An 11,417-nucleotide genomic window follows, 5' to 3' on the forward strand; every position below is an offset into this window, starting at 1 on the left:
CATTGCCTTGTCTATGAAAGGGGTGATTATGGTACTTTCCTCAGAGTCACTGTGAGGCCTGAAGAAGAGAGTAGGAGCCTGGCAGAAGCAGTTACTCCGCTGACATCTGCTCTGGCACTGTCACTGCTGTTGATACTTCTCTCGAGTTCCCACACCTCATCCTGTACTAGGTGCCGGGACCTGGCTTCCTCCATCTGCCTCCTCTTTCTCATAGCTTGCCTCCTTCTGCTTGTGGTCTGTAAAGCCAAAATGGGGTGGGGGAAGACTGAAGAACCTCAGAAAACTGAGAACAGGAAAGACTATCCTTTTTCTGTTTAAACCACTCACCTTTCCTCATAAGCTTTGTTTTCCCATTTACAGAAACACAGGTCACCATTGAAGGAACTCAGCACACCTCCAGGGAGACGCCAGCTGTCACCATCACCACTGGAGTTCAGCATCCCACAGGCTCTTCACTGGGACCTGGGACCACATCTTTGGTCAGGAGATCCACCATCTCCAGCACTCAGTTGACATCAAATGTCCCCCAAAGCTCCAGCACCCGTTCTCCCACCTCAGTAATTCCAACAAATATAGGGCAGGTAAGAGAGCCCAGACTGAGAGAGAAAGGGACTCCAGGAAGAGCATCTCTACCCTTCTCTACCAGAGCCCCTGGCGGGGGTGTGAGAGCCAGTATCCTTCACCCACTGTCTCTGGCTTTGCTGGACTCGGCCTTAGAGAACGGGATAACCAGGAACATACCTGGCTGTCAGACCCCAGCTGGCCAGCTCCCAGTTTGCCGCAAGTTACTTGCCTGGTGTCACCCACCTAACTGTGTGTGTGTGTGTCGGTCGCTTCAGTCGTGTCCAGCTCTTTGCAACCCCATGGACTGTAGCCTGCCAGGCTTCTCTGTCCATGGGATTCTTCAGGCAAGAATACTGGAGAGGGTTTTCATTCCCTCCTCCAGGGGAGTCTTCCCAACCCAGGGATCGAACCCTGGTCTCCTGCATTGCAGGCAGATTCTGAGCCACCAGGGAAGCACCTAAGGGAGGGAGGGAGGATTCAAAGATGAGATCTTATCAAATTCAACCTGGCCCTTAATCCCAGTGGCTTCTTTCAGATCCAGTGCCGTCCTCCTGAAAAGCTGAATGAGAGCAAACTCTCCCTGAACATCTCGGGAGCCAACAGTTGTGTGAGTACCTTGCTCCTCTGGGCCCCATCCTGACCTACATCTTCCAAAGGCGGTTTAGCTCCAGGATCACTGAAAGTGGAAGGGAATGGAGTGTTCCTTGTAGAAAGGAGCTGAGAGATGTGTTCATTTCCTGCCCTTGTTTTTGGTCCTTCCAATCTTACAGAGGGTCAGAACCAGCTTCTCTAAAGGAAGCCCCGCCCACAGGGCTGCTACAGGGCCAGAAATACCAGGTCTCCTGAGCTTTCATTTCTGAGAGTCTGACCCAAGCCCTGGTTCTTGCTTGCTTCTAGTTCAGGATGTGACTTTGCTAAGCCCATCTCTTTGGGCTTCAGAGGCCTCAGTTGAAGAGAAGAGACTTAGTCTGCCTAACTTTCGTTGTTCTAAGAGTCTGTGGTTTTATATTTCCTGCTCCATGTATTATCTGACAGCTTGCCTCTAACCCAGGGGAGCCGTTGCCAACAGATGTTCTTCCACTCAGGATGGTGTGTGTGTGTGGATTGTTTGAGGGAGCTGGTGTCAGCACGTGTGTGAGTCCGTTTGCATGAAAGAGAGAGTGTAGCCGTGTTGTCCACTACCTTCAGACTGCCAGTCTCCCTAGGATTAAGGGCTTTAGTCTGGGGATATCTCCCGCAGTGCTTACTCAGTAGCTGAGGTCCGAGTGAGTGCTGGTTATGGATGGCTCACTGCCGCCCTCTCCTGGTCAGTGGCTATTTTGCAAACACCCCTAGGAACCAGAAAGTGAAAGCAAGCGGCAGGGAAAGCTTGGGTTTACAATACTTTAATGCTACCTATTTTCTGCAGTTGTTTTCTTTCGGGTGTCCATTTTGCTGGAATTTTCCAAGTCAACTATAGAAAAGCTGGAGTTTTCAAACAGAGCAGGGTTTTCCTGGGATTGGGCTTGTTGGACAAGGCGAGAACCACGCTGACGCTTGCCCAGCCTTTCCTCCAGCTCCCTTTTTGGCTGAAGCTTGGCAGGGGTGTGTTTGGTGGTAAGCCTTCTTTTCCTTCGCCGTAAATGGGAAGAGGAAAGCCCTGCATCTTTACCTGGTAGGAGGGCCGGGGAGTTAGTAGGCCTAAGGAAATTCCAGGTAGAAAACCCAAGGGATGGTTTGTGGGACAAGCCAAAGCAAGAGTCCTTTTCTTCATCTTGGTGTCCTTATTCCAAAGTCTGAGAAACACCAGTTTGGGGTGCCTCTGGATGACTGGGTAAAAGCTCCCCACACTTTGCTTCCTCACCCTCAGCCCTAAAGCCACATCAGCCATGCTCTTTCTGCTTAGAAATACAGAGGAAGCCCCTCAAAGATGTCCTGTGCGTCTTCCAGACACTCCCGAGTCCCCCTGTGCAGTGATGGCCTTGCCCTTCTCTTGTCAGCCTATTTAGGTTTTCGGTCTTAGCCGAGGGATGGATGACCTTGAGCTGAGAGCCGGGCGCTTCCCCTCCTGAGGTCTCTGAACTCAGCATCAAGGGCTGGTACATGCAGGTTCATTGGCATCTTTGCACTGGCAGTGCCTCCGCAGGTCCTTCCAGGGGAGAGAAATGATGACGGGCAGCAGGTCATGATTAAAGAGCTCTGAGAGAAAGGGGCACACTCAGGGGAATGGCATTATTCAACCAAGATGAGATAAACGGGACGGGGGGTCGAGGGAGGAGACGTCCACCTGAGCCAGAGAAGGCAGGGGCTGGCCCAGGAGGAGAGCATGTCATCCGCCAGTCCAGGCGATCGGTTCACAGCTGGCAACAGCCTTGTCCTGACCTTAGCTTGCAAGGGCGGCCCTGCAAGCCTAGGCTGCTGTCGTGATCCCCGAGCAATTACCTGTGGTCTTCCCACAACAGAACACAGTCGCTTCGAATCACAAACTGGTCGAGGTGTTGTGCCAAGCAGTAAAACCCTCCTTCAACAAAACTCAAGATCAGTGCTATATAGAGATGGCTCCTGGTTCACATGCCCAGGAAGTGGACATCAAACACATTACCATCATCAGTGAGTTGAGGGCCAGGGCGGGGAGGCCTCTCTGGGGTGGGAATGGGGCAGGGGGGTGACAGGAGCCACAAGGATGGGTCAGTTGTCAACTCTCCGTCACCTGCACGAGAGACACTGCTCAGGAGACGGACGAACAGGAAGCCCCCTGTCCCTGCCATGTCTCTCTGAGCTAGACCACTGAACCGGCATCTCTCCCTCTCCCCCTCAGCAAAGCTCCATCCCACGGACGTTTATAAATTGCTGAAAGACAACTGGGACAAACTAGAAGACGTAAGTGGGCAGCCCCACATGCTGGGATAGCCTGGGTCAGGAGCCTGTTCCTCAGAAGCCCCCGGTTCCCCGGTTCCACTGTTTCTCATTGTTGAGGAACCTCTGGTTTGCAAGCATCTAGATGGGAGGATAAAAGGGGACAGCAGGGCAGTGGAATAGGCCCCCCAAACCCCACGTGGAAGAGCTTGTAAGTGAATGGGAGTTCTGAGAGAGAGAGACCCAGAACCCGTTTTCTGCTATGTCACTCTCTCTTTCCTGGCCAGGTGGGAGTCAGAGACATGCAGTTTGATGGGCAAGGACCACCAGAAGAGATGGAGGACCGGTTCAGCATGCCTCTGATCATCACTATTGTCTGCATGGCATCCTTCTTGCTCCTGGTGGCGGCCCTCTATGCCTGCTGCCACCAGCGCCTCTCCCATAGGAAGGACCAGGTAAGGACCAAGCAGTCCAGTTCACTGGATGACTTTCACCCTGTTATTCCCGTGTTAGAGAAAAGCCGTGGGCCCTTTCAGATAGGCAGAGGTCACCATCCCTCATAGGAAATGAAAATTTGCCTGAAGAATTAAAGAGGCGGCAAGGGTTTTGGAGTCAAAGAAGACTTGGGTTAAGCCCTAGCTCTGCCTCTGATTAACTGGGTAACCTTGAGCAAGTCATAATCTCTGAGCTTCAGGTTTCTCATCTGCGTAGTGGGAATATCCACCTTGCAGAGTTGCTCTGTGGATCCATTCCTGTAAATGGGCTGAGGCATACCCGTCTAACCAGAAGGTTTTTCATCTACCTTACTAGGATTCCCTTGTAACAGTTCCGCCCAGGTTCAGGGTTCTCAACCCTGGCTGCACACTGTGGAGAGCTTTAAAAGAAATCCCACTGCTTAGTTTCCTCAAACCCCAACTGAAACGGCATTTCTGGGTCACTGTATTCGTTTAAAGCTTGCCAGGGACGGTCCTCTGCCACTGAGGTTGTATCCTGGGTAAAGAAGGAGAGAAAGCTCCCTTCAGATGGTTTCCACCTGCAGCGGGAGGGCAAAAGTTTTTGTACGCGTCATGTTTGGCCCTAAAGAAGTCCCAGTCATTCAGCCTGATGAAAGTCATTTTCTTAGAGTTCTTCCCTGTTCAGAGAAGTGGTGAGGAGGGACCTTGAGAGGAAGGTTTGATGGGGAAGGAGTGGAGGAGAGGAGATGGGAGAACAAAGTCCATCTCTGCTGACGTCACATATTTGCTGCCAGGGGCCGAGCTGGGAATTCTAGGGATGCTGGGCAGGTTCTCATCTCAGACTTTCCCTGAGGCAGGCCGGCAGTCAGAATTGGCCTCCAGGACCACCTGTTGTTCACATTAGCTAAATTGGGGCTCCTGAATTATAGGGGTAGAAGTGCCAATATTAAGGCTAGAGCAAGGCTGACAACTCTCAAAAACTACCCTTTCTTCTTGGGTCACCTCTCGCCCTCTAGCAACGACTAACAGAGGAGCTACAGACGGTGGAGAATGGTTACCATGACAACCCGACACTGGAGGTGATGGAGACCTCCTCAGAGATGCAGGAGAAGAAGGTGGCGAACCTCAACGGGGAGCTGGGGGACAGCTGGATCGTGCCTCTGGACAATCTGACCAAAGACGACCTCGAAGAGGAAGACACACACCTCTAACCGGGGCTGCTGGCCGTCTCCGACGGTGCAGAGCTCCAGCCCAGCCACCTCAAGTGCCATTTGTAAGGGGAGGAGGAAGATCCTTCCCCTTAGAGGGAAGACTGGGGAAGGAGAGCAGACTCGGCGGGTCCCCTCCTCCCAGTCCCCACAGGCCTTAATTTTTCCCTTTTCAATCTGAACAAATCACATTCTGTGTAGAATCCTCTTGTAGAATAACCCACTAGTGCCTGAGCGCAGTGCTGCTGGGAGAACAGGAAAGAGCCATAGAAGGAACTTTTCGAGACCATCTACTAGCCTCCATTCACAGACGAGATGACCGAGGCCTAAAGAGGGTAAAGTCAAGGTCACACAGTGACTGGGTGACACGTCGGAATGAAAACAGAGATCCTTCATTCAGGCCAGTGCCCATTCCCACGACACCACGCTGCTGGCATCACCCGTGCCCTCCCTCCAGAGCTAGCCCGAGCAGGGGCAGAAGCTGCCCATCAGTGGGTGGGCTGGGGGCAGAACGGGGCTGGATCCTGCCTCTGCAGGGTCTGGCTCCTTGAAAGGACAGGTCCCGTTCCTGTCTCATCTGCCGGCCTCGTCTGCCTGCCTGTGTTCCTGTCCTTTGCTCTCCCTCCCTTCATTCAGTTTTTTCATCCCCACTCTGTTCCAGGGCCTCTGGGACTAACAGAGGTCATTCATGACCTTCAGTCTCGATTCTGGAGTCTAGTTTCCTGGCATCTTCTTATGAGATCGGCACTGAGAGAGCACACTAGTCTCCCCCTGTGAACATGTCTGCCCACCAGCCAGCTACAGACGAAGAGAGAAAGGGAAGCCCCTCTTTCCAGGATGGGTCCCCACCTACCCCCAGGGCTCCCCAGTGCTGCCTGGCCTCCCCGTCCCACAGGGACTAAAATCTGCAGCAGCTACTGATGGCAAGATGCTTCCTGTTTCATTGTCGTTGCTCAGCCGATGCAATAGAGAGGAGATCCCAGCTCAGTCTTCCCCTCTGAGGTTCAGCGTGAATGAGCAGCTTTGGGACAGAGCTTCCTCAGGCCCAGTCAGCAGAGAGGTGTCTGATCAGACAATCGACTGGAGCAGCAGGAAGGACAGGCTTTACTTTTCCATCTCACAGGACACTCAGGGGCTTTGCAAGTTGTTGAGTTTTCTCTTTTAATCCAGCCCTCTACTGCCAAAGGCCAAAGCTCAAATCATTGAGATGTTTGAAGATTCCAGTCTTCTGTGCACAGGGCAAGAAGAGCCTGGAGGGGAGGTGCCCTTCACGCTGCGTAAGGAGCAGCCAGCCCAAGTAGAATCCCAGCGACCTTTCACTGTCAGGCATGGAGCTAGGCCATGCCGTGTGCCCTCCTCGGTATTCCTAGTGGGCTGGCTGCCCGGCGCTCCTGCAGGTTCTGGTGGCATCTCAGGGAAGCACAGTGCCGACTGTTGCCCAGTGGAGGGGTTTGGAGGGAGCTTAGCAGGTGTCAGCTACACAGACGGCACCTGAGGACTGAGCACAGCGAGCTTTCACCTGATTTTCTGAGGAGAGGGAATTCTGCGTGGAATTTTGAACTCTGCCCACAGTCTCTCTGTTGCTAGGCATAATGCTCCTAGATCTACTAGGAAGATGCTTCGGAGAATGAAAACGGTCACTTGGCCTAGGCTGCAATAGGTCTGATAGAATAGGCTCTCTGCTTTGGGATGTTATTTTTTTTAAAGGAGAGGATCTTCGGGGGACAATCTGTGTCTTTCCTTGGCCTAATTCCCTCTTCATAGTCTTTAGCCATTTGATACCAAGGGTAAGAGGAAGGCCAGTGGTTCAAGTAGGGCCCCCAGTGAGTTTCCCACAAGCTAGAAAGATGGTAAGGTAACAAAGATCCTGAAGTATTTGCCCTGATTCTTCCGTTTGGAGGCTGGCAGGATGGAGAATACCCAGTTTGGGGGGAAATAGAGGAAAATGCTGTCTTACTGGGAAAAGACCTGTTTGCTTCTTTCCTACCCAGCATTTGGCTCTTTCTACCCAGTGGGTTTCTATCATGGCCACTGTGGGAGAGGCCAGCCTGGATTACTCCTTTGCTGATTCTGGGTCTCATTCCACCAGCCAGGTTTAGACAGAGAGAGCAAATACATTCTGGAAGCCAATCAAAGGCCATAACCCACAGGCCTCTTGGGGAGCGAGAAGGTGACTGGCAAGGACCAGAGAGTAAAAATGAGGCTTGGTCAAGAGGAATGACTGTGGCTCTGTCCAGAGACAGCCTTGACAAGCTCTGGGCTGGTTCAGAGGCTCCTTTGGGTGCATCTGAACTGTATTCTTCTAGCCTTCTGGGCAACTTGCCCTGGCTTGCTCTTGCCACTAGACACCTATGTCAAAGACCACATTGCTGTGCATCTGTGTGGTCATCATCTTCCCACATCTTTGCTGGTCTCTGATGCTATCTGGTTAATTCAGATTCTGGGGCTGAGAAAAGAAAAGAAAGCTGAGAACTCAGCATTGACTTGAAACAATCTGTGCCAGAGAGATTATAAACTCTTTTATTTCGGTGGCACACTGGTTTCCCTAAACTTCATAAAAGGCCAGAAACCCATGAATCTGATGACTGGACGAAAGCCAGGGGGAAGCACAGTCATGTCAGTGGGGAGAGACACAGCAATGCTTATGAAGGGGGTCACAGAATATTCTTTTGTGTCATAGGACAAGATACATGTTTAATCGTCTAGATGCTTGATAAGGAAAGCTAGCAGAAAGTTTATTTAAATCACTTTTTGAGCTTTTTATCTTTTTGACAATATACTGGAGAAACTTTGAAAAACCAGTTCCAGCTCATACATATATATGTATTTTTTGAAAATCTAAATACAGCAGCCACATGTTAATCCACCCTGCACTGCTTTGAGTGAATATACTTCGAAAAAAACCTTTGTTAAGAGAGGCTTTTTTCCCTCTCAACAGGAATGTAAATGTCTATTTTACTAGAAATAACAAGCTTTTGTTTTTCTTTAATGAAAAATGAAATACGAGACAGGCTGATGATGAAGTATTTGTCTTCTAGACTGGGCATTTTTATTTTTAAATATGGTCCTCATCCCCTCCCCGTAAAGTCCCAGCATGTTACAATAAGGGTTGTAGTCAATATGCACTGGTTGGGAAGAGACTCTCTAGTCATAGAGGGGTCTTAGAACCCAATCCAATCTTTATTTTTTCAAGAGAAGAAGAGTCTCAAGCCCAGAAAGATACAGTGGCCTGGCGAAACTCACGTATTTAGTGACAGAAAACAGGCTAAAAACCTGGACTGGAAGACTGTCCAGTGCTCTGTGCCTCAGGAAGAAACCAACAAATTAAGGGGAGTGATACCAAGGACAGATCTGCAGCAAGGGCAGGGAGAGCATGAAGACAAAAACAGGAACCTTACTGGTCTGTGGCTTATTTAGGTCTAAGACTTACATGAGCAATTTTGTTCTCCCAAGAATAGTTTTGAATAGTTTCTACATATAGGACTAAGGATCAAAGGGAACAAGATGGGAAGGCAGAGGGGGCAAGAGTAAAGCAATGGCTTTCATCACTGTCCAGCTGATTAACTCAGGTCTGGTGAAAACCCTACCCTGAGTCAAAGGAGGGGATTACTATTTGCTCCACGTCTTTTTGAAAAAATTAGTGAATGTTAAAAAGAGTTTGCTCAGGAGACTAGGGGAGCTGTGTCTTAGTGGACAGGGGTCTAAAGTACACTGGAATTTACTGAGAAACTTGTTTGTAAAGATTATTACTTATTGCCATTTTCTTACAAAAGTGTATTTTGGAAAGTTGTATACTGTCAATTAAACTGCTTTTGTCTAAGCTGGCTCAAGCCCTGGTATTTCACTCTGACTGGCTTCCATTTTTCACCTGCACACACGACTCATCACTGAGGACACAGCGGGGCAACCTCTGCTTGGTTGTGCCTGCTTAACTACACAGGCCCAGAGCAAAAGGACAGGAGTGAGAGAAAGGACAAAGGGGATTCTGGAGGTGACGCCAAGTTCTCCAGATATTCTCAGGCTGCTTTAGTGAGGAGAACTGAAGGTGCCCCATTTTCCCTCACAACACATTTATCAATGTTTTACCCTCTTCCTTCTCTGTTTGCCTCAGAAAAAATTGTGACTCACCCACCACCAAAGATCCCAAGGGGGCTGCTGAACCCTGATCAGGTACGAAAGTTTTAAGGACACAGCAAACATTAATAAAAATACAAAAAAAAATTTAAAGGATTCTGTTCTGCCAATAAAAGGATCAGTTTACTTGTCAGAAGCCTGTGCCTGTCCCTTACCCAGAGATATGCGAACATGCCCAGTAATGTCAGACTCAGACCCCACGGAGCCCTCCATGCTCCTCTGTCCCTGGGATTCTCCAGGCAAGGACACTGGAGTGGGTTGTCATTTGTGCCTCCAGGGGATCTTCCTGACCCAGGGATTGAACCCACCTCCTCCTCCATTTCCTGTGTTAGCAGGTGGATTCTTTACCCAGAGATGTAGTGATGATGAAGGAGGCTCAGGAAAGGAACTGCTCAAAGGTGATTCTGATTCTCTTCATCTCCTGGGGTGGTAATTATCTACTGACATGCTTCTTCACTGCAAGAAGAAAACTTTACCATTCTTAATCTGCTGCAGGGAAACAGGTGTTCTGGTCCATGCTCATACTTGGCTACACGGCAGTGTCTTCTGTTTGCCTGGCATCTTACAGTTTACACATCTTATTTAGGAGTTGTCACCATTCTACCAATAGCGAAACTGGGGACAGAAATTGAGGATTCTCTCAAGATCACACAGCTAGTTAATTGTACTCGGCCTCGAATCTGTATCTTTTCCCTCCCAAGTCCTATATTTTCTCAACACCATATTGATGCTTGTGTTCCAACAACAACAAAGTATGTTTCCAGAATGCAATTATAATAGGATTTTCCTTTTACATGGGAGTTCTGAAAGGCAGTTAACATCCTTAAGGGTGCCAGAGTTGGGCCAAGGGTATTTTGAGGTTAACTTCAAGAGTGTGCCAAGATTACAAAAAGGAGTAGAGTACCAAGAACTCAGGAAGGCCTCTGGTCATGCTCGAGGTACACTGTTCTAAGAGAATGACTCATCATTTATCATGGTCACAAAGACCTATGACTCCATCCTCTTCCTGAAGAGGTCATTCACCCTGCTCCCTGCCCTGCCAACCAAGAGGCACTCTCAGTTGTCATTTTTGTTATGCCTCTTAGTCACTGATAAGTCCCCATTTTACAAGCTCCCTCCCAAACCACGTATTTATTTTGAATCCTAAGGGTCAAAAAATTAAAGAATAGGACTAGCCACCCTAATTAACATAGGTGATACTGAGATAGCTAGGATTTTGCAATGGCCTTGGCATCTTATAGATTAAAAGTCACTGGCAGCCTAGCAAACAGGGTCTTCTACCAGCATTTACTTAAAAGGGAAGGTGAGGCAAAGGAGTTGAGACTGTGCCCAGTGCTACACAGAAGTCACTGGTGGAGCTAGATATGAGCGTAGGATTCCTGACTCCTGCCCTGGACCACCCATCCTTACAGCCTGAGTTCAGAGGGCAGGTAGACAACAAGTGCTACAGACATTATACCAAATGTTTCTAACCTCCCCTTTGAAGTTTTACCAAACATCATACTTACTAGCCTGGCAGTGGACAGACCAACAGTAGGAAAGCTACTTCCACTATAGCTTTTCTTTCTTCCCTGTAATACGAATGTTTCTGGACAGAATATAACTTGATGGCCTTCATCCACTCTTGATACGGGAGCAGCTACCGTCTAAACTGTGTTAAACACTAAGCCTTCTCTGCTTATTGCTCCCTTCCCACCAGATGACAAATACATCAAGGGAGAGGAGGTGGTGACCCACATTTCCATCCTTTTAATTCTCTAGAGGATTAACCCAGGAAAGGCCAATTCCTTACCTTATCACCACACACCATTTTCCTGTTTTGAAAACAGAGAAATGTTACTCATGGGCCATGCTCAAAGCACACTCTAGTAAAATGGATTATTTTTGATTTGTAAAGTGAAGAGAACATAATCCCTATTTTGAATAATATCAGTGGACAACTAACACCAGAATACAGGATCACACACAAAGCCAAGAAAAATGTAAACCAGACCAGGAGATAGAAAGGGCCAAGAGGAAAGCTCCTTGGTAAGAGTGTCTGGAAAGCTCATACAACTCAGCCCAAACAATCTGTTATCTTTGTTGAGCATATTTCTGAGTTTATTTTTTTCAAGGATCAGCCCTTAAAATTTCTTCCCCTTCTTTGGGATCTGGAATTTTACCAGCCTTCAGATTCTCTTTATTATCTTTTCTACAATTAATTTTCAGTTGTTTTTTTCCT

The 11,417-nt window shown here is 48.8% G+C and overlaps 1 protein-coding gene across 1 annotated transcript in view; it reads left to right on the top strand.

Moving 5' to 3' along the window:
• PODXL (podocalyxin like) overlaps window positions 1-8,885 on the top strand; it is a 71,727-nt gene extending 62,842 nt beyond the window's left edge. Inside the window, exons 4-9 of the mRNA XM_018047491.1 lie at window positions 361-581; window positions 1,100-1,171; window positions 3,006-3,153; window positions 3,362-3,423; window positions 3,687-3,854; window positions 4,871-8,885. Coding sequence (XP_017902980.1) covers window positions 361-581; window positions 1,100-1,171; window positions 3,006-3,153; window positions 3,362-3,423; window positions 3,687-3,854; window positions 4,871-5,065 — 866 coding nt within the window. The 3' untranslated portion in view covers window positions 5,066-8,885. The remainder of the gene's footprint in view (window positions 1-360; window positions 582-1,099; window positions 1,172-3,005; window positions 3,154-3,361; window positions 3,424-3,686; window positions 3,855-4,870) is intronic.

The sequence above is a fragment of the Capra hircus genome, chromosome 4 (assembly GCF_001704415.2).
Source record: "Capra hircus breed San Clemente chromosome 4, ASM170441v1, whole genome shotgun sequence".
NCBI classification, from domain to species: Eukaryota; Metazoa; Chordata; class Mammalia; order Artiodactyla; family Bovidae; genus Capra; species Capra hircus.